The 22,897-nt window shown below is 35.7% G+C and overlaps 1 protein-coding gene across 2 annotated transcripts in view; it reads left to right on the top strand.

Moving 5' to 3' along the window:
• Nucleotides 1-22,897, top strand: part of SKAP1 (src kinase associated phosphoprotein 1) — a 103,885-nt gene that overhangs the window by 37,121 nt on the left and 43,867 nt on the right. For both annotated transcript variants that reach the window (XM_032235228.1, XM_032235227.1), the window contains exons 3-4: nt 8,521-8,583; nt 12,878-12,987. In XM_032235228.1, the coding sequence (XP_032091119.1) occupies nt 8,521-8,583; nt 12,878-12,987 (173 nt within the window). The remainder of the gene's footprint in view (nt 1-8,520; nt 8,584-12,877; nt 12,988-22,897) is intronic.

Here is a 22,897-nt window from a genome sequence, read left to right as displayed (position 1 = left end):
TAAGGAAGCTTTCCTGCCTGTGTTATACTTATAAGTGCCATGTAAATTTACGATGCTATAACAAGTAATTGCTATTACTGTCTTAAATAACAATTGAGTTTATGGGGCACGGTTAAAATATGACCTCCCTTTTCCTCTTTTATATTGTTACACTTTGCTTATATAGGCTGCTATTTGGGCAGCATTGGATTATAACCTGATTTTACTGTTATTACTTTAAAATATTGCCACCCAAAATTCTTTATTGTACACAGGTAGTTGTACTAACATCTGAAATGACTGGCTTTTTCACATGAAAAATGCCAAGTATCATATGGTTAGGAGATGAAATACGTGTGGGAGTTTAGCCCCCAATGTCATCTAACCAAAATCAGACATCTTAGAATTGGCAATTTTTATTGCCACAAAGACAGCAGCAACAACACTGAAATTACATTTATCTGATCTAATGGATTACTTTATTTCTAAGGATTGGTGATGCTAGCACTAACTTAATAGTTGTGATAAGAGAATAAGACAGAGTCCGCTCCTGCAACTTAGCTAAATCTATTGCCATTTGGTACTTTCCCAGAAACTTTACTATAACAGCTATTTTACTGTACACCTGCAAGATTCTTTGTTAATTTGATAGAAAGGCTGGTTATCATGGGGCTTCTACCATCACTGGCCTATTCCTTGTAATTAATTGACATAAGAATAGCTCGTAGTGGCAATATCCAACTGCCATTGGATGCTCTTGAAAAAGGTGGGCACCAATTGAGATTTGAATTTTTACGTGAGAGATCAAGAGGAAACCCCAGGGTTATAGATTAGATTGGGAAGTTGAAAATTAATATCCCGAAAAAGAGCAGTAGGAAAGATTTCTATATTTCCGTCAAGAAAACAACATGGATGTATCTATAGAATGCCAAATGAAGTTGCAAACTTCACTTATAGAACAAGGATCTCAAACCTATAAAGAACCCTCACACAGTATAGAAATCTGAACTCAATGATTTATTTCAGTATTCACCTTTCTCAAAAACAGGCTATTGTTCGGGTCAATTCCACCCTTCTAGGCTTTGCAAGATGATGTTGCCACATTACATCTTTAATTGTTCTTTATACTCAATCTGTTAATAAAACTCTCCTTTTACAACCGTGTAGTCCTTATTAGGGATAGAATTGCAGCAACTGGAAGGATCTGAGTGTTTACTGGCTGGATGCCCTTCCTGATACCCATGCAGAGATCACAGCAGATATTTTCTTTGTGACCTAGGAAAGAAACATCTGCTGCTAAAGAGAATTGAACTCTCAACCTTCTGAGTGGGAGGCAAGAGTCTTCATGGCTAGGCCACCACACCCCTCATACTCAGTCTGTTAATATTCAATTTAAATAAAAGACTTACAGTCTACAAGGTAGCATACAACTACATTGCCTTTTTCCAAACATCATTGCATTAGCTGGAGTGGGACACTGTCTCAGAACATTTGTTTCTCTTCTAGTTGTTGCCAGTCTCCAGGTCAAACTTCAACTTCTGCTCTTAGTGTGCTTTTGAGAACACCAGTTGAGCTCCAAAGCCAGGCTCCAGAAATCCCATTAGAATTTGCTGATCCTCTTAGCTTGTGACATTTGACTGCCTGCCTCTAGTAGCTGTCAATCTTCACATGTCACCTCCCACTTCCTTGCCTGTATGCATTTTACTACCTCCTACGTTCTGTTTTAGCGTTTTCTTTTGTAAGCTAAGGGTCTAGGTGGGGTGAACCAACCTCTGAGTATCAGGACATCCTTGAAAACACCAGGTTATAGCTCAATAAGCCAGGGAGCTGAAACACTAAATGGATGCTTGTGAGTCAACACTCAGGTTTTAGGCCTATGAACTTTGATTTTTTTTAAAAAAAAATATGAGCTATGAGGGGTCTTTTGTGCTCCCTGAATTTGGTAATTTTCTTGTAGATGTTTCATTATCCAAATATGCACTTGACTAGGACTTTGGTGTTACCTAGTTTGGATAGTGAAATGTCTGAAAGAAAACAAATAAGCTCAGAGAGCAATAGAGACCCTTCATTTCAACAAATATACTCCTTTATTGGAAACATCAGCTATTCTGAGCCATGGAATAGTGGAATGGGGAGCATTACTGACTGGCTATGGTTGCTTTTCCCAAGCAGAGATAACAATCCCAGTTTCAATCCACATACTGTAACTCAAATCCAGTCTGATTTTATCTGAAATTATGGGTCCTCACTTAGGATGAGAAGTATGGCTCAGTTCCCATGTTAGTCCTGCAGCAAAGCACTAACACTCCTAGGGCCAGGGCCTGCTTCATGATCATAGTTTTTGCTTGCTACAGATAATAAGAAGCATAGCTCTGTGCTGGGTAAGGCAGGCCAAGGGAGATCTGCAGGCCTAGCCTCATATCAAGACAGTATCAGAACCAGGGCTTGACTAGACCATGACTAGAATCCAGGAGCTGCAGAGTAGCAGGGAGTAGGACTCTCACTCTCCCCATCCATGGCAACTCAGGCACTCTGGAGACCATATGGCAAGATCTATCAGCCCAGTGTACTCAGGACTAGCATTGTTGCAATAGAAGACAAGCAACTCCACTTAGAGTTTTATTGCTCCTAGCTTTTCTCCAAAGCAAAGTTGCCAATGACAACTCTAACCATCAACAGCACAGGCCCTGTTCTATTAGGTACCTTAGTATAACAAGGTTTCTGCCATCAATAGCAGTAGAATTATATACCGCTTCATAGGACTTTCAGGCCTCTCTAAGCGGTTTACAGAGTGTCAGCATATTGCCCCCAACAATCTGGGTCCTCATTTTACCCACCTCGGAAGGATGGAAGGCTGAGTCAACCCTGAGCCGGTGAGATTTGAACCGCTGACCTGCTGATCTAGCAGTAGCCTGCAGTGCTGCATTTAACCACTGCGCCACCTTGGCTCTTGGCTCCATCAGAGCATCAAGTCACATTAAGTGAAATTCCAGCTTTCTGACACATTGTTTTCTCTTTTCTTGTACAAGCTGTGTGCTGAGTATGTGTAGGAATTAATATCTGGACAAGGTTCTTTCCCCAACTTGGTTCTCTGCAATGCAGCCACTGGGCTACTATCCAGCTACTATCGTCCTCTTCATTTGGTGCCTCCCTCTCATGTCATGGTACCTTTGTGCAGTACCTAATTTGCACACCTGCTGGCAACAGACCTGCCATCAACATGGCTGAAGTAGCCAAAGTGAAATGGCAAAAGAAGTAGCTCTGTTTTTCAGTAAAAATCAATTTTCTTGTATTCTTGGCTGTTTGTGATATTCTCAGAAATCTTCTACAAAGCAAAGTCCAAAAGCAACAATTCTATTTTTATACTGCTTCTTCCAATCCAGCTTTTGCTTCCACAGACTGTCACAGGGACAATAATTGCCTGATATTTAGTTCTATAAATATATCATGGCTTTTGAATATCTTTTCAAAAGACTTCATTGCAACTGTACCAGGTATTAGTCTTCAGTATATTTTTCATTGCATACCATATTTCTTACTGTGATAGTCTCAAAAGACAAACATTATCCATCACTGCAGTATCTTCACTGGCAATTTTGAGGTTGGTTGCTATACTTGTTTCATGAGTTTGGTCTTTATATTTAATTTTTTTTAAAAAAAATATAGTTTTTACTATGCTCCTTGATTTTCACTAGTAGAGATTCCAGATCATTTGTATTTTTAGTTATTAAAATAGTATCATCTGCTTAGTGCAGTTACTAATAATTTTCCTCCAGTTTTAAAATCATGTTCATCTTCACCTAAACTAACTTCCTCAATATATACCCAGCATATATTGCTGACACAGAGCCAATCTATTTCACCATGTTTCATTTTTGCTGTAGTTCCTGATCTGTCTATAAGTTTTGCATAAGGAAAATTGGATGTGGGGTCCATGGTTTTCTCTAAGCTTGGTGATTTTCTTGCAGATTCATTACCAAACTAGGTATCATCATTGGTTCAAGAAGGGAGTGGGATTTTCTATTATGTTTATATTGGTGACTTGCTCTGTCAATGTGGGTGGGAGAGTTCTTGGTAGTTCAATTGATTAGGCTGATGTCTTGTGTTATCTTCTTAACTATTCAAACAGACAATCAAAAATCTCAAAAGGAAATAAAGAGCAAAACACTTCCTCATCAGCATTCAACATCCAAATGTGCAGATATTAACACTAAGATTAACACTAGACCAACATCAAGTAAACAGTACCGCAATCAGGAAACTACCAATGCAGACGAACAAGATAACAGTAAACAACAGCCTTATCAAGGAACTACCAAGAACACTCCCATCAATATGTAACCATCAGCCATGAGATTGGTAGCTCAGGCAAGGCAATAGAAGGGTGAGGCTTTATATATTGATTTCAAGTTGTTGTTGGTAGATCTGGATTGGAACGAAGCAGCGTTGATTGACCAGTTCAGGCAATGTCTGCATACTGACTGAGCTGGTTAGGCAAAGAATTCCACAAAACCTGGAAAAATAGTACTAACTTTGTGTACATATACTCCAACTTGAAGGAACTGCAGAATAATCAAAGGAGCCTAAGTCTTGTTTTGTGAAGTTTACCCTTCCTCATGCCATCCACAGCTGATTCAGGAGAGGAAGAGTCCATGCACCTGGCAGTAGCAAGAAGTGCAGCAGTTGCTGAGGGAAACAAAGTGTGATTGTTGACCAAATTTTTGGCTTCTATCAGATCCTAGATGAAATTTGATCAAAGTTTGAGTTCCTTTAAGGTCCTACAGTGTGTAAATACTGTGGCCTTTTGTTAGCAATTGGCACCATCTATGAAGGTCCCCAGTTTTCTATCATTCACTGCTAGTCAGAGAGGTGCCACCAACCTTTTATGATCACAACTGCCATTAACACATGTATGCCCAAAACACTGATTGTTCAAGGCAAGAAAGAGTTCAGGGTAAAAGAAATGTTGAACTTAATGAGACAGTATAAAGGCATATAGTACTTGATTCATTTGAAATGCTATCCAGAAGCAGAACATTTTGTGGGAAAATGCTAAGTATGGGCAATATATGTGCATGCTCCTGAATTAGTGTAGCAGTTTTATCAAAGATTCCCAGACAAGCCAAGACCTTTTAAACTTCCAGTCACTGATTAAATCTCAGAGCCTAAGAAGGAATCAGTGAATGAAGGAGTTAATTAGGCAGAGGAGGCACCTCTAGAGGGAAGCGTTGGAGCAGATGAGACTTGGCTTTCATCTTCTGGACTTCAGTTCCTGAAGGAAAGCAAGGAGGAATTCTCTAACCATCTGGATGTTTTGCAGGATGCACACCTGGCTGGAAATAGTCTTCAGACTCCTTTGAGTTGGCATTGCTCCCATCCACCCTCCCAGGTTCCTGTGAGATCCCAGGCAATAAACATGACATGGTAGAGGAAGGGATCTGGTAAGGGGAGTGATGTTGGGTCATTCCCTGCCAAGCAATGAAGAGAGATCAAGCAGGGAGGTAGTGTTAAGTTCTTACACAGCCACAAAGAACTTATACCTGACCTTCCCTAAGTTGCATGGGACCTTGTCTAGGGAGATTCTTGCATTATAGATAGAGCATAATAAAGTACTTATCTTGAACCCTTCACATGTAGATCTGGTTGTTTGCACCTGATAATACTCCACCTGGTGATGTTCACATATGTTATTTTGATTGTTGGAAAGCTGTTTAGCAATGAATAAATCACTGAATGTAGCAATTAATAAATCATTATCCTGCTTTCTAAGCCGTTCAATCCAACTAAATGTTTCTCCTTAGCGTGTCCAACTTTGGCATTCTCATCTCCAGCCACAAGCTACAAGTCTTGCTTGTATGTTCTATTGATTTAAGTTTGACTTTAAATCAACATTTACATATAACATTGTCAACCTTCTCTTTTGCATCAGTGTTGGAACATAAAGTTGAATAATCATCATATTAAAGAGTTGCCTGCACAGTCATTGCATTCTACCAAGTGCTGTGTGGTACCCTAGTTATTATATCCTTCCTGACTATGAAAGTAATGAATTCCTATGAATCCTTCTTTGTTTTTGCATCCTGAGCAATATGTAGTATAATCTGCTAGAAAGTATCCAATTCCAATCTATTTCAATTTACCAATTCCTAAGATTTAATTTTTGGTCAGTTCATTCCATCTTTCAGTGGATTGAACTTCCTTATGTTCATGCTTCTTACATTTTACAGGCCCACTGCAATTCTAGAATTGTAGAATTAGGTCTTTTTTCCTGGATGACAACATCAGGAACTAGATATCCAAAGACTTTAACCTAGCTACCTCATAAACCTCATTAATATTTTGAAAGTTTCATTTTATCTGGTCTACATATAGTTTTCTTGATAAAATACAGAAGTGATTTACCATTGCCTTCTCCCATACAAAATGAAATTAACTTTTGCCATCTATATACAATGATCATTCATATCTAGCATCTTTGTGTATTACTGCTACCCATTGTTGATGCTTGCTTTGGTTTCAGAACATCAACATAATCCTGCATTATAAGGCAGCAGAGTAGGACTGGAGCAGGAGCTTACCATTCTAAATTGTTATTTTTTAAACTGACCAAAATTAACACTAAAAAACTTAGAATATTGTGCAAACAAAGCTATAAAGTGTCAACTGCAGAAAATCAGGGGTCTAGGCAGTTCAAATGAATTTATAGTTTTATTGCAAGTTTAAACCCTCCATAAGAATCTGAACTGCTAATGGTCAAAGCAGATTGGCTGTAGATAAAAGTCTATGGAATTCAAGGTTGGCTGGATTTAGAGCTTGTGGGCACAAAGGGATTAGAGACTTATAACATGCTTGACCCTTCCCTCAGGCTCATCCTGGTCAACTCCTACATCTAGTCTTTTATCTAACCTGATTGTGTTGTAGGAACTCAGCTGGTCAGAAATAAATTGTTTCAATACATTCAAGTCTTTAGAATTGTCTACATAAGTGCTAATTATAATGAAATCATAGCAAAACATAAATTAGAGACTAGTACAGTTCACAGCTGTACTCTAAACCCCTGCATTGCATTATGAAGACAGCAAAGAAGGTATTCTTTCAATTTGGTTATAATACTATTATATTCTTTGAACATATCTGTATTGGTAAACAGCAGGGTATGTCTCATTCTAACTTTAGGGTCATTAGAAAGGTTGCAAGATTCCTAAAATCAGTAAAATATGAAAATGCAATTAATATTTTTGCTGTGTTTACATTTTACACAAATACACAGCTGCTTGTTTATAATAAATATCAGTTATGTACAGCTATATAGTTGCCATATAGATAAAGTGCATGTTAATCCTGCTTTGAAGTGATTTCATAAGCATTTTGCAACATTTAAAACAGCTTTTCCAACCTGAACTCCTACAGTATGTGTTGAGGCTACAATCTCCAGACTTCTATGCCAGCTGAAAAATTTTGTTGTTTGGATATTGGGAGTTGTGGCTCAAAACATTTGAAAACGTCAGATTGAGCAAAACTGTGTTAAAACCAGGAAGAATACAGTGAGATTCATTATGTGCACTATATGAATAATAGCATCAAGAAGGTTTTTAAAAAGAAAAAAATTAGCTAATGGCAAAAATTTGGGGAAGGAGGATAGGATGGACCTTGTTATTTATTAGTTTTGTGCTGTGACTGAGATTTAATCTTTTCTTCTCATACCCTTTTCTAATCACCTTCCTTTATTCTAATCTGTCATATCCTATAGTATAGAGGAATGGGAGGTTATGATGGCAACAAGCACTTAGTAAAATGCTTACAATCATCTTTCTTTCAAAAGCAATAAAAATACATCATACCATGCAAAACTATTTTGTAGGAAGTAGACTGAACTCTTCAATGTGGCTGATATTGTGTGCTGCTGGGAAAGCAAAAAAAATATAAAGTTTACATGCTTTTAAAAGAGTTTGCCATTTCTAGACAAACCTGATATGCACCCTTTCTTTCTTAACAGGATTATGCAAATTTCGATATGATTCTAACAAAAGCATTATAGCTATTTGAATTTTATATCTTAATACACATTTCTTATTACAAGTAGGTATTTTAAGTATCGTTTTATGGCATTTTAGGCAACTCCTAACAGCCACTATTCAGACTGCCTCATGAGCATCCTCATCTTCTAGCTGCTGAGGATTATTTTTATTAGCCAGCAATTCCCTTCATTTACTAAAGTGGCTTCCAATTACCTTCTATGTCACCTTACTGCTTTTGTTTTGCAGTGAACAAAGATCACAAATGGCTCCTAGAGAGAGAAAGGCTTCTTTTGCCATGGGAAAGTTCATTTCTATCAGAAACCAGGGCAAGGCTTCCACAAAATACTGTCTTATAGTCTTTCCTAGATTCCTTTTTGGGGGGGGTTATTAACCGCCAGCCTGACAAATGTACATGGATTATAAGTAGGAGAAAATGTATACTTTTTCTGCAATGTAAATGATGGACATTTGTGGCTAATAGTCTGCCAGTAGATATTTATATTCATGTCACTTACTATTGTAGATGAGGACTTCAACATGTTTGGTCAGGACGACAGGGAAAATGCTGGAAACATCAAAAATAAAGGTAAGGTTCTACACACTATATCTTTTATATATAAATAAGTGCTATACATGCCACTTCCTTCTATTGGTTGCCCAGTTTTACCATGGGATTGCTGCTAAAATATGTGTACAAAGTCTGTCAGCAAGGAATTTTAAACGGTGTTCTATTGAACTATAAAGTGAACAATCAATTGACCTTATTGATGCTAGAGTCAATACATGTTTCAACCATGAATCATATTCAGTATTGATAGATGCTAGGTGTGTCTAAATCTAAGCCTTATTAGAGCCATCTTCTAGAATCCATATAATAAGTAAATTCTGATACATAATAAAACATAGGAGTGTCTCTTTCTGGAAGATTTTTAAAGCATTGTAATGCATTTCTGTATGAGTCATAATTTCTTTCTCACAGATTCTATGCAAAGCAAAATGCATGTTGCTCTATCTATGAAATTTTATCAACTAACACACATTAATGTGCCCTATGTGGTCCTTGAATTCAAAGAATTTAACGAATTTCAGAAAAGGTTTACATTCATACTCTTGTGATCTCCAATATATTTGAATGAAAAGCACTGGACATTTAGTGGAAGAAAAATCACCAAGAAACCTCAGGACTTCCCAATCTAGAGGTAACTACTTAGGTTACCTCTAGATTGGGAAGTTGTAAAAATCCTTGAAGAAGACAATGGCAAAACATTTCTATATTGTTACCAACATAATTATATACTGTAGCTCTATCCATGAAGCTTCCAGGAGTCAACATAAAACTCAAGCAGCAGAAGAACTGCCATGGAATTAGGAAAGCAAACAAACAAGAAAGAGGACATGAAATGAAGTGAGATAAGAAAGTAGGCAGAAACCCACTGGAAAAACCAGAAATTAGAGAAAGGAAAATTGCATGCCAAAAGGAAGGGAGAGCAGTGAAGGTCTGTTTACTTGGAATGTGACCTTCTCAATTACTACTTCTAGACATCTTCAAAGGGAAGCTTGTCCTTCCAGAGTGCACTGGGAGGGAACCTTCCTTCCCAGGCTTTTTCCTTGGGACTATAGGCTGAAAGCGGAAAGCCTGTTTCCTGGACCATCCCTGTCCACCTGCTTTCTGCCCTCAGTCCCTCTTCCCCACCAGACCACCTGATTCTTTTTCTGCCAGAACCTACATTCAGTTCAGGAAAAAAACACTTAGGTGGAGCTGCTTTGAGTTTCCTGCAGTTCTGGGTGCTGCATTTGCTCATAGTTCAGGAAACATCCTCATATGATAAATTGTGTTTAACAGAATAACAGAGTTGGAAGGAACCTCAGAGGTTTTCTAGTCCAACCCCTTGCCCAAGCAGGAGATCCTATACCATTCTGGATGAATGGCTGTTCAATCTCTTTGTAAAACCTCCAATGATGGAGCACCCACAATTTCTAAAGGCAAACCATTCTGCTGACTGTGTGATGGACCACAATATATTATGTATATAGTATCTATGAATGAATTTGAAAGGGAAAAATAAAAAACATACAAACATTTATATTACATTATATTATATTATTATAATATGGTATAGTATAGTATAGTAGTATGTTTATGTATTATATTAATATATTATATATTATATATTTATATTATATTATATTATAATTATTATATTATATTATATTATATATTATATTATATTATATTATATTAATTATATTATATTATATTATATTATATTATATTATATTATATTATATTATATATATTATATATTATATTAATTATTATTAATTATAATTAAAATATCTGCACCTGACTCCTGGTGACTCTGGGCAGTTTACAATTTGCTAAAAACATTTTTAAACAGTAACAACATAAGGCATAAAACAAGAAAAAAAGAAGACAAATCCAGATGGGAACAAGGGAAAGGAAGAAAAGAGGCATTGGTTGTTCCAATATTCTCTAAAACATTATTTTTTCTTAAAAAAACACTACAGTGTTGGATTTTTTTTTCCTTCTTCCTAACGTTGCTTTAAAAATGACTATAATGGTTTCTAATAGCTTTTATTGTTTTTACTATATACTCATAAATCACAAGTGAAGGGAAGGACACTATATAAGTAAATTATTATAATCATTTTGTTTTCTTATTCCTCTCAGACATTCTGATAACTGTGTATAAAATGCTGAATTAGGGACTGGTATATATACACCACTATGCCACATATATACTCCCAACCATTCTAAATCATTGATCTCAATTTATATAGGGATAAAATTAATGCCCTCTGTTTTTTTTATTCATAACTATATTGGCAATGATCGGCATAAGGATATTATACTTGGAAATGACTCAATTAAGAATGAACCTTCAGAACGGAATCAAATGTCTTGGGCAATTTAGCAGTTGTGGCAAGTGTATGATATAGAATAGCAGAGAACTCATTTTGGAGATATGCTATTGTCTTATTCAGGCTGCACATTTAATCCTGTGTTGCTAATCATCTAGGAACCAAAATCGAACAATGTCTGACTTAATTGTTAGTAATAATAAAGCTATGCTTACTTCTTGCTGTAGATCAAGTAATATTGCACCTTTACTTGGTTTTCAGTAAAGGTAGTCCTCATTTGTGACCATAATTAGAATGGCCATTAAGCAAAATGTTTGCTAAATGAAACTACAACTATGCTTACAATCTTACTTCAGCTTTCCTTTGCTGTACAAATTTGCGAAGGTCAGAAATGGAGGATTAGTCTCCATTAGTCTAAGGTACTTTTTTTTATCATGGGTGCTTTACAAGGTAGTCACTAAATGAGTACTACCTGAATAAGCTCTTTTGTCTCACACAAAAGAAGCAGATCTATTTTCTTTCCAACTATTTCAAGATTTGTGTTCTGTCTGTAAAGTACCATATCCCAAAATTCTTGCATATTATGATGATGTGGTTTTATTCATCTAAACATTTTCTTATCACGATGTTCTTTTCTTCCAATTCAAAATGGGTAATGCAATTTCCCCTATGTTGTGGTTCCACTGGACAATTACAGTGATGCTTAAAAATTTGTTTACCCTTTGAATTTTGAATATGATCAAAAACAATCCTAAAATTGAAGTGGACCCAATTAAGCAGATGAATAAAACATATTGTATTTGCCCATTTATTTATTGAGGAGATAATCCAAAGCTACCTATTTGGGTGTGGCAAAAGTATAAACTTCTAGGATTATCATTTCATTTGAAAAGAAAATTAAACTTAAATGTTTCAAACAAGGGAGGACCTCCCTTAGTTAAAAAACAGAATTCTGGATGCAACATCAAGCCTGATCTTCAACAAACTATATAGAAGTGTGTCATGGCTCAAACTAAATAAATTTCTGAGGACCTCCAAAAAAACAAACCAGTTGCTTATAGTCACCTGACTCTTTCTGCTTTCCAAAGTATTTGGACTTTAGTAGTTCACTGTCAGGCAGATCTGTATATAAATGGAGTATATTCAACACCATTGTAACCCTCCTAGAAGTGACTGGTTAAGCAAAATCACACCAAGAGAAAGTCATGTCAGCGCTCTCTCAGTGAACCAGTAGTAAACAGGTTAGGAACTCACCACAGGCTTATAGCATAGATAAACTTGAAAATCTGTGGACAGAATCTGATAAAAGAGATGAACAATTGCATATAATTTCAATATTCTAGCTGTGGAAAAATACCTATTGGTATTGAAACCATATGTAATCTTCTTGCCTAGAATTCAAAATAAAACTATTTTCATATATTTTTATCATACATCCTACATTTAAAAAAATATATTACTTGTAAAGCCTGTCCAATAATTAGAATAACCTTGATTGATCTTCACTATCAATCGTGTGTGTGAATGTGAGAGAGAGACATATATATGAAAGTGACTTAGACCATTTTTCACACTTACAACCATTGCAGCATCCCTATGGTCATGTGATCAAAATTCAGATGCTTGGCAACTGAAATGTATTTATGACTCTTTCAGTGTCCTGAGCCTTTTGCGACCTTCTAACAAGCAAAGTTAATGGGGAAGCCAGTTTCATTTAATAACTATGTTACTAACTTAACAACTTCAATGATTCTTTTAACAGCTGTGGCAAGAAAGGTCATAAAATTGGTAAAAAAATCACTTAATTATCTTGCTTAGAAATGGAAATTTGGGCTCAATTGTGTAGTCAAGAACTATAGTGTTTGTGTGTCTATGCGTGCATGTGTGCATTTTAAACAAAATGTTTAATTCTGTTTGTCCTGTCTGTATTTCTGTTAATCCCGTGAATGGAATTCAGAAACTGTTTAATAACTTTTGCAATGAAATTTCTCTCTTAGGATTCATAAGGCGTTATGCAAATTATTATCAAAGTCTATGGGACTGCACAGGGGGCCACCCAGATGAACTTTCCTTTCAAAGGGGAGATTTGATATACATTATTAGTAAGGTAAGTGCTATTATTTATGTATTTATTTGTCTTATTTATAAGTTGTTGAAATCAGCTAGGAGGTAATTAACACAATCACTACACATAGTTAAAATCACAATAATGTCCAAGCAAATAGCTATAAAAAATACACCATGACAAACTAGGAGCTGAATACCTGATAGAATACCTAGTTTTAATTGTCTTTCTAAATACTAGCAGAGATGGGGTCAATTCTCTCTTCCAGACCCAAAGAGTTAGAGCTACTCACAAATGCTCTCACAGAGTGAGAGGCTGTCAACAGACACTCTCTAGGGTTCATATTGGTTAGGTAGATGTTGCATGATGTAATATGAAGCAGTGCTATGAAGATCCTAAAAAAGATGATAAGTGCTTTGAATTAAGCCTGAAAGCGAATCGGGAGCCATTTTAGTGAATACACTAAATACAGTGAATACATTGAATTATACACTAATTGATTTGTCCCTTCAGGAGTCTTGCCACTACATTTGGAACTATCTCTAAATGCAGTTCCATATAGAATACATTATAGTGTCTGGCTGTGATAATTAGTGCATGTGTCATCTTGATTAAAGTAGGGGTGTTAATGATGCAAGTAGCTAGAGTTGAGCAAACCTTCTCCCCACCACCACCACATTTCCACCTGCTAATTCAACTAAAGGACTCCCAGATGATATACCAACTCCTTAGCTGGTGACACTACCATATCAAGAGTATTACCGGGACAATTCTTAAAAAATGCTTTCATGTTTATTAGCAGCAAGTAACGTAATTTCAGTTTTTTTTAGTTCTCTTGTTTTATCCCAGGAATATGCTGACCTTCTCCAGGTACCAATGCATGACTTTCACAGCATCTCCACCTCAATCTAGCAATATATTGTTGGGCATTATCAGCATACTAATGATTTTTCACCCTGAATCAGCAAATAATTTCTTCCAGTGGTGCATGATTAATACAGGTGAGAGTATCAAACATTGGAGAACTCCACAATAGACCTTGCAAAAGCTCAATTGCTATTCTCACAGCACCACCAACTAAATCAACTCATAAGACAGGATTGGAACCACTGAAAATGGTGTCCTCTAATGGATCTTGTAGAATTTCAAGGGAGCTTCATCTGTAATTTGAAAAGAAAGTGATCTGATCATGGCAGAAGAAAATATCTATGTCCTCTATCTTCCAGTTACATTTCAACTTCTCTGAAGTCCTATATTACTGTGTGTCAAATATTTGGGTCACTAGAATCCTCCCTCAGGGCATGGAGATTGGAATCTCCCAGAACCTACAGCAGTTTTACCATATAGCTTTGTGCCAAAAACCAAAACCAAAAATAAACAAAGGGCATATCCAAACTATATGAGAGCAGGTTGTGATTTCAGCTGTTCTGAACAGGCAAACTGTGATGCAATTTAATTTTAATGTTCCTGAGATAATTCCAATAATTTTTGGATGGCATACATATTGCATCAGCTGCCCATGACATTCTTCTAATTTATTAGCTTTGCTAATAAACTTGCTGCATAAACAATACTGTGCAGTTACCATTTTAAGCTCTAAACAGATGTGGATTCCAGTAAAGGGGAAGGTGTATAGTTACAAAATTTAGTATGGCAGGAGAGAAAGAAGTAACTGGTTTTATAAATATTAGTGCATTTAGGGATCTTGAGGAAAGAGAAGTATGAAAGACAACACACATAGTTTGTGGAGGAATATTCATCAATGGCTAGATTGGCAAATCAATGTAAGAAGGATATCAAAAAGGGAAACTATATTCTAGGATGCAACCTTCTTAGTGATTGTAGCTAGTGGTTTTCTCCCATGAGGGTGTGTAAATAGGTAAAAATGAGTAATATCTGCAATACATATGAGTCCTACTATGGACTCACAATAATCATTAAGTAAAATTTTTGAAACTAGAATATATTGAAAACTACAGTTCTATGCAATAAACACACGAATGTCTTTCTGTTCTCCTTTCTACACCCAAATCTCCCCCTCTAGTTCAGAAAGTTGCTCCTGGAAATTCTTCTTTCATTTCATGTAAATATGCCTGGCAATAGTTTGTCTCTATAGTAGGCTGAGCATGTTTTTATCACTCAAGAATCACATAGTTAATTGAGCTGCTTGATCAGATGTGAGCAAGAAACTGCAGAAATGGAGGATGAAGAATTGCTGGGAATATGAAGTACTTTCTTTACCACAGATATGCAAATGAAGAATGTGTCCTAAGTAAGGATCTAGCTCCAAGAAGCTTGATATCAGATGACAAAAACCCTGACTTCCTATGTAATTACTCATATCAGAGCAATCAAGGAAAAGGAGTAGGAACTTCAGAGCTGAGACTACACAAGAAACGCTTACTTCTCTCCTCAGGAGGAGTAAGTTCCAGACTTAAGACTTTTTGAGTCCTAATGATTTAGGATTGGTCTTAAAGGTCAGTTCATTAAGATATAAATTGCTATTACCAGAGTCTAGGTGAGTGATGGCGAAGCTTTTAGATACCGAGTGCCCAAATTGTGTGCACATGCCCAAACTGAAAGATTTACACATGCATGCCTGTGCATGCATGCATATGCATGGACATGCCTACACATTAATGGACATGCATGGACATGCCTGTGCATGCATGGACATGCGTGCATGCGCAGCAGAGATCCGAAGACCAGCTGGCTGGCAGGAGGTGGGGCAGTCCTGCAAGAGGTAAGATCTTTTTCTTTCATGAGCTTCTGTTTCATCGTTTTCAGGAAACAGAAGCTCATGAAAGAAATGCCACGGAAATCTGACCCGGGATAATGGTGCAGGTGCCAGCAGAGACAACTCTGTGTGCCACCTCTGGCACACGTGCCATAGGTTCGCCATCACGGATCTAGGCTGTCTTCCTCAAGCCCTTTCTATACTTTGTATTTTGTTGGGAATGGGGAAGAACAAAGTGATATACTAAATAATGGAGCGACCCAACTTCTATAATCAAAATCCTATTCTACTTTCTCTTCCTTGTACTATGTAGTGTATGAAATATATTTCATAACATTTAGTTATGAAGTTCCTCTCGATAAATAAAGAAATAAAAAAACAGATTTGCTTTCCCCCCACGTTGCTGCAAAATATTGGTGATGGGACATTTCTTTATAAACTTTTTTAATCCTAGAGGAACCCTTGAAATAATGTTGCATAAAATAACAAAAAATATAAACATTCCACAATATAATACTTCTTTAATCTACACAACCCACAACAGCAAAGTGACAGGCCAATAACTCACTTACAGTGCATAAAGATAACCACCATTTTGAGTGCTAGCATTGTAGCATCAAAGGTTAAAAATGCTAGAGTATGGTTGTACTTTTTTATTCTTTACATGCTTTCCCTTACGTTGTAGTCAGGTTGTCCAAGAGACATTAATTTCATTTTGATGAAAATTTCATTTTGATTAAATTTTACAGCAGATACCACCTCACACACACAAAAATCAACATATCACAAACCAAAATTTCTCTATAATACTTATATGAAGTTGCTCAAATGCAAATGTGGAATTTTGCCCAGAAGCCACAGTTGGCAATGACTTTTGAACACATTTTTTTTTAAATCAAAAAGGATGGTCTCCCAAATTTACTCAATTTTAAAATAGGAGGGTCATTTAAGTTTATTGAAAATCTTATAACAGAGGATAGAAATATTTCTCTCTAATCCTTTGCGAGGAACAAAGACATCTTAAATTCATTAATATCAATATGAATGCTTCTTATTCTTTGGGATCCTTGCAACTACTTGTTGGAAATTTTAACAATTTTACAGTTCTTACAATTCCAGGGGACGAACCTTTTCAAATAATGGAAAGATCGCTTTTTAATAATCCAGGTTCAACTTGTGTTCAAAATGTACTTTCAAGAATAAGTCATCACAAAGTGCAATCTTAAACCCTCCCATATTTTAATATTAATTTGTATATTAAATGTAATGCTGCAAGAAAGACATTTTTATCATGTAGATCAATGTTTCTCAGGCTTGGTAACTTTAAGATGGTGGACTTCAACAAAACTGACTGCGAAATTATGGGAGTTGAAGTTCACTCATTTTAAACTTACCAAGGTTGAGAAGTAGACACTGTAGGTCTTCATGTTGCCTTCCTGCCTTTCTTATCTTAGCACCTAATAATATGATCTGGTTTTAATTTCTTTGAATGGAGCTCTATCACCTCCTTCATTGGGAATAACTAAGTACTCCTGAGTGTTTTTCTTTCAAAAATGATTTTATGAGGCAGTAGTGCTCACCTATGATTATTGAAGAAGCAAAGGTAAAATAAAGCTTGGCGGGGTTGCTGAGGGTGGCAAGCAAGTGGGTTGGGAGAAGAAGAGAAAAAGGTGTTTGAAAAGCCTGTTCACTCAGCTGCATTTTAATTTCCTTCTCAATCTTGTCCCAATTAATTTTGCAAAATTAATCTTGCCGAAGCAAGTGTGACAGAGGCGCCGAGGCTTGCTTTTTCTTTTCTTTTCTTTAAAAAACGCAGTACGGTTGCTGTGCCTTGAACATGAAATAGTAGCTAATATAAAAATCCATCTGGTGTTATTTGGAATGCATGTGTCTGCTGCTAAGGTCCTGTCTGACTTAATGCATCAGCCGTGGGGAGATGGGATTTTGGGATGGGAAAGAAGGGGGGAGGCTTAGTTGGCTATGATTCAACAGCAAATAGGAAAGTCTTGTTCAAATATGGTATGGAGTGAAGGGGGGGGCTGACTAAATTAACCTCGTATATTTACTATAACTTTAGATTTCATGAAAGGTTTCTTTTCAGCATTAATGTAAACCCAAAATAATAATTACAACAACAATAACAATAACAATAATATTTATCAGACTTGAACATTCTGATTCTACAAAAAACCACCCTACTTGGAACAGCTTATACCTCCGACGTTACCTTAACAGTTCCTAGGTCCTTGGTTAGGGCTCGAGCTGTTGAACTTTTTCTGAACTACCAACTAGCCCCAAAGGCTGTGAATCTCACCAAATATTAAAATAATAATAATAATAATAATAATATATAGTAGTAGTAGTAGTATAGTAGTAGTAGTAGTAGTATAGTAGTAGTAGTAAACATTGGTTACTAGTCGGGCCCCACCCAGGGGCCTAGGACATCGTAACGTAATAATAAGCTGTTCTACTGTTGAAATTTGAAATGGTATTTTACATTGATTCCCACAATATTAAATTCAATAAACAAGATAGAGATATGAAGATTCAAATTCTGCTTTTGTGTGCATACAATAATGTGATCTTTCCCCAATAACATGAGTTGTTTTTCATATCAATGATTCTTGCTTAGCCACCAAATGGCTAATTTGACAAGGGAGTCTTTATATTAACCATTATACACAATATCAGCCTTTCCCAACCTGGTATCTCCAAATATGTGGAATTTATATTTTAAGTATCCTAGAAAGGCTCCGGATCAGTGAAAACTGAATAAAAATGTGCAGCAAATATTTTAATAGCCCTTTTTAAACACAAAAATAATCCTGTTGAGAGAAAGCATTGGGAACAGGTAGAATTTTAGTTCTCCCTCCCCTTACTTAGTTTCTCTGTATTGTTGCAGGTTTTCAGATTGAAAAGGGTCTTGGAATTTTTGTTTCTTGCAGTAAAGTGCCGTTTAGTCAATATCATAACTTACTTGCAGTTCAGTTAACTGAACTAACATAAGAATTAGTATGTAATCATTGCCATGAGAATTGGTATGGACAATCATACCAACATCCTTTAAATATTATGCATCTGTACCTAAAAAGGAGATTTATTCAAAGTAGCCATTTTGTTAGAATAAAAAAAATATAGCCATTAGTGAGCTAGGATCCAAAGCCAATATTTTAATGTTGAGGACAGATAAAAAAAATATTTCCTAAGTCCTCTGATTCTTAATGCGTTGCATTTCCACTACATAGTAGAATTTAAAGACAAATCAAGTATAAGATATATTGACAAAAATATAGGAATAAAAATAATAGCTTATTACTTATTTTATAAATAAATATCAAAAAAATATGTATACTCAATCCTGAAATATATTGACTTTTTCCACCCGTATCTGGATCATTTGTCCAGGTTAATGTGACATAACAGTGTACCTTTTTATAATGATGATTTTAATTTTGCATTACTGACACAAAAATGCAAAATAAAATGTAGCTGCCATGGTTTTGATAATTTCTGATTGTTAAGATTTTATTTATTTTATATATAATTTCCTTTAAAGCTTCATATCATTCCCATCTAAAGAACCATTATACCTTTTGAAGTAAGTCACAGCATCTGATCCAAAATTGTATGGGTAACATCATCTTTTAATAGACAATATCTATATCCAAATCTAATATATTCTTGAATAGATATATGTCTTCAGAAAAACCACAATTTTTATTATCCATATATCAACAAATTACAATTTTAATTAAATTTTAAAAAATTACCTTGTATATTTTATTTTTTTTCTCCTTGTAGATATAATATTTTTTTTTTAAATTCTCAAAAGTTCTATCCTTTCTATGGGGAAACAATCTCACTGCAATTTCTCAGGAACACCAATTTTCATACAGAAAGTCCAATGATTTGTCATGTTCTTTTATCAAATATTTAATCTGATTGTACATAATTCCTAATATCAAAGTCTTAGTCCCCTGTAGATTAATGTGCAATCCAACTTATCGGCCATGATCATCAGTCAATATGAGTTTTGGATATAGATGAGGATTTATATATAAGTAACTCCTTCTTCAGCCAGATTTTTGTGATTCAGATATTTTATATCTTTTTTTCTAACATGTGTTTTTGTAAAAAAATCACATATTGTTTTAACTTTTCAAATATAATGAATTTAGAAGCATTTGCTGCATTTGCATTCTACATTAGGCAATAATGCCTAATTTGGCAAACTTAAAAAATCAATCCCTATTGCACCCAATGTGGAGTCCTCTTCAGTGTTTGTTATATCTGTTGTAGCATTTGTTTAGTTGCATCTGTAATTGTCACTTCCGTTGTATTTCTTCCAATTCTTTAAATTTTCCCCCAAATAACTCTTGTTTTCTGCATAGAATTCAGTTTAAAAGGAAAAAATCACTCTTTCCTCATCCAGATGGAATCTTCTGCTTAAGTTTATAAGGGGAAAAAACCTCTTTTCACTTATACCGTATTGTAGTTGGAATTTATTTAAGAAAAATCACTTTATCAATCCCCAATCTAGTATTAAAATGCTGCTGCACACTTGATTTCTATTATTTTTCCTAACAAACTGCACAAGGATCTCTTGGGAACATTTCTTAATTTTGCAAAATATGTATTAATCATATAAACTTTATTAGTCTCCATCACAGTGTCATCTCCCCCCACCCCAACCCAGGAAATTAGACAGGCTTAAACAAGCTTTTGTTTTATATCTTCTCCATGTTTTTTAAGGAATTGCTTCTGTCTTACTTCCAAAACTTCCACTATGTTAGTAATTTGTCTTAGATCTCCAATCAAATGCCCTACAGATTCTTCAATCTTATTGACTTCTTTTTCCTATCTTTTTACAAATTCTATTCTATTTCTTTTTTAAAAGTGTCAAACTATTAGCGACCATTAAAGTCATTTCTTTTGCCAAATTGCCCAAACATTTTCTGCAACAAATCTGGTGAAATAGCTTTCCCTTTAAGTTATTCTAAGTGAACCTCTCCTTCCTTCTCATAAATTTGAAGCTTTTCTGTGATTGCCATGATGAGAAGGGGAAAGTTATCAATTACACTTTAAAGGTATACTCTATCTTAAAACTTTCTCCCTCTCTCTGTGGTTATAGTCACACATCTCTTAGATATTATTTATCAGTGGCCTCAAATAACTTGAGAAAAAATAGCTTAAGATCAGTAAAAAAAAAAAAAACATTCCTTATACAGTAAAGTACATTGAGTCTCTGTGATTCATCTAAGCTTTTGGGCACTGGAAAATATCATTCAGAAAACAGCAGAAAACTAGGACATGTTAGACATTGACCAATTTAAAAGTTGGACTTCATGGGCAGAAGGAGCAAAGCAATCTCCTAAGCTTGAAGTTGAGTAGATTTTTTGTTTTTTAAGATTCCCAATCAGTGGCATTTCAGACAGGTTGTATGACTTAAAATGGATTTTGCTTGAGTTTGGGTCATAGTCTTATGACAAAACTGTCTTTGGCTCAACATTTCCAAATAGTAGTGTATATAATACTGTAGGCATCCTTGTAAACCCAGCCTTGATAAGGAACTCCTAGCATTTTTACATAATGTGTTGGTTAAGATCTCAGAATTATATTGCTTGTTTTAAGAAGGCATGCAAATGTTTGACAATATTACATGCTTCAGTTTTGGTTTTATATTTTTCCCCTTTAAATAATGTTATCATTCCTTTTTATTGCTGAAGTTCCAGCATTAAAACCTGGACAATTTCACTGAGCACAGCCAAGCTGGAGGTGTTAAGCCTCAGCATATCTCTTGTGCCATTGATAATGCTGTTCTGGAGCTCCTCACTAGCACCATTAACAGAACAGTCAGTGGTTATGCTCAACAACCTGAGTCAACTTGCATTCTCAGGTGCTTTTAAATGACACTGGGGGCTTGTAGCAAAGCTTGCCAGTGTTGGCAGCTAGGCTTGGCCCTGGTGTTACCAGATGTCCCTGACATCTTTTTTCTTTAAAGAACCATCTCTTTCATTTTCTCCTTACACTGCTTACAACTGCATTGCATTAAGAGTTGCTTAGTACAACTATGACCTGCTCTGCATTCCTCCAGGTAGTTTACAATAAAACAACAGTTTGATATATTACTATAAGTGTTCATTTATATATTTTCAGGGACTTCAATAACGCTTTACAAATCACTCATTCGGATATCAATGCCTGGCATCTATTACAACGATTATGAACTAGAAAGAAACCAGAGTATTACTGGCACAGAGTGATGAGGTTTATGAATTAGGCAAGCAATGATTCCCTACAGGTATCCAGTGTACCTATGTCTAAGGAATTTATTAATATCACATGCAATTGACTTCAGCCAAGCCCTCAGAATTGAGAGCTCAAATCCTGGGAATTACAAAATAGATCCCTGTAGTTTTTTTGGCAGCATTTGTTACTATTGCTTTCTTCTGCTTGTCACCCCTTAACTCACAGACACCCTTCCCAGTTTAGCTCTCAGCTTTGATATTTCCTGATGGTCTCCCATCCAGATACTAAATTATACTTTATTTAGATTTTTAGCATCAGCTGAAATTGGGCATTATAATTTCCGGGGGACATTTAAAAAAAAAAATCAGAGCAAAGCAATTATGGGAGAATATATTCTCCCCAAATTCCCCAGTTCTTATAGCCATCATTGAGACATCATTGAGACAATGCAAGTTCATCTTCATTATCATTATTTTATGATATTTGGATGACTTTAAAAACAGTCTTTCTCACTAGTTGGATACTATCAATGGCTGATGGGCTCCACCATGAATATACTTCTAAGTATGTTTTTTTTTAACTATGTACCCTAAAGAACATAGTTAAATGAATCTGGGTGGCAGGAGTGGTTGCAGTTCTATGTTAATGGCTGGTTGTACTTCTTTGCTCGATAACATATATAGAATAATTTTCAATCACATGTTTCGTGTACGTTTAGGGGAGTGACTGGAACTTTTTAGTCAAGATGTTCTTCACAAATCAGGATGGCTTGTGACATTGAAAGCTGTATTTTGAATATCTTTGTAAACTGTTACATGACTTGCTTGAATGGTCTAGAACAGGGGTATCAAGCACGCAGCCCACGGCTGAAGGCATCATGTGCTAACCCCACCCCCACCCCATTTAGCAAAGGGGGGAAACTCCTGATACATTATGTGATGCCGCCGTGATGCCATCAATTTGACA

The sequence above is a fragment of the Thamnophis elegans genome, chromosome Z (genome assembly GCF_009769535.1).
Source record: "Thamnophis elegans isolate rThaEle1 chromosome Z, rThaEle1.pri, whole genome shotgun sequence".
In the NCBI taxonomy this organism is placed as follows: Eukaryota; Metazoa; Chordata; class Lepidosauria; order Squamata; family Colubridae; genus Thamnophis; species Thamnophis elegans.
The sequence above is the reverse complement of the archived record's forward strand: the minus strand, read 5'-3'. Positions and strand labels throughout refer to the sequence as shown.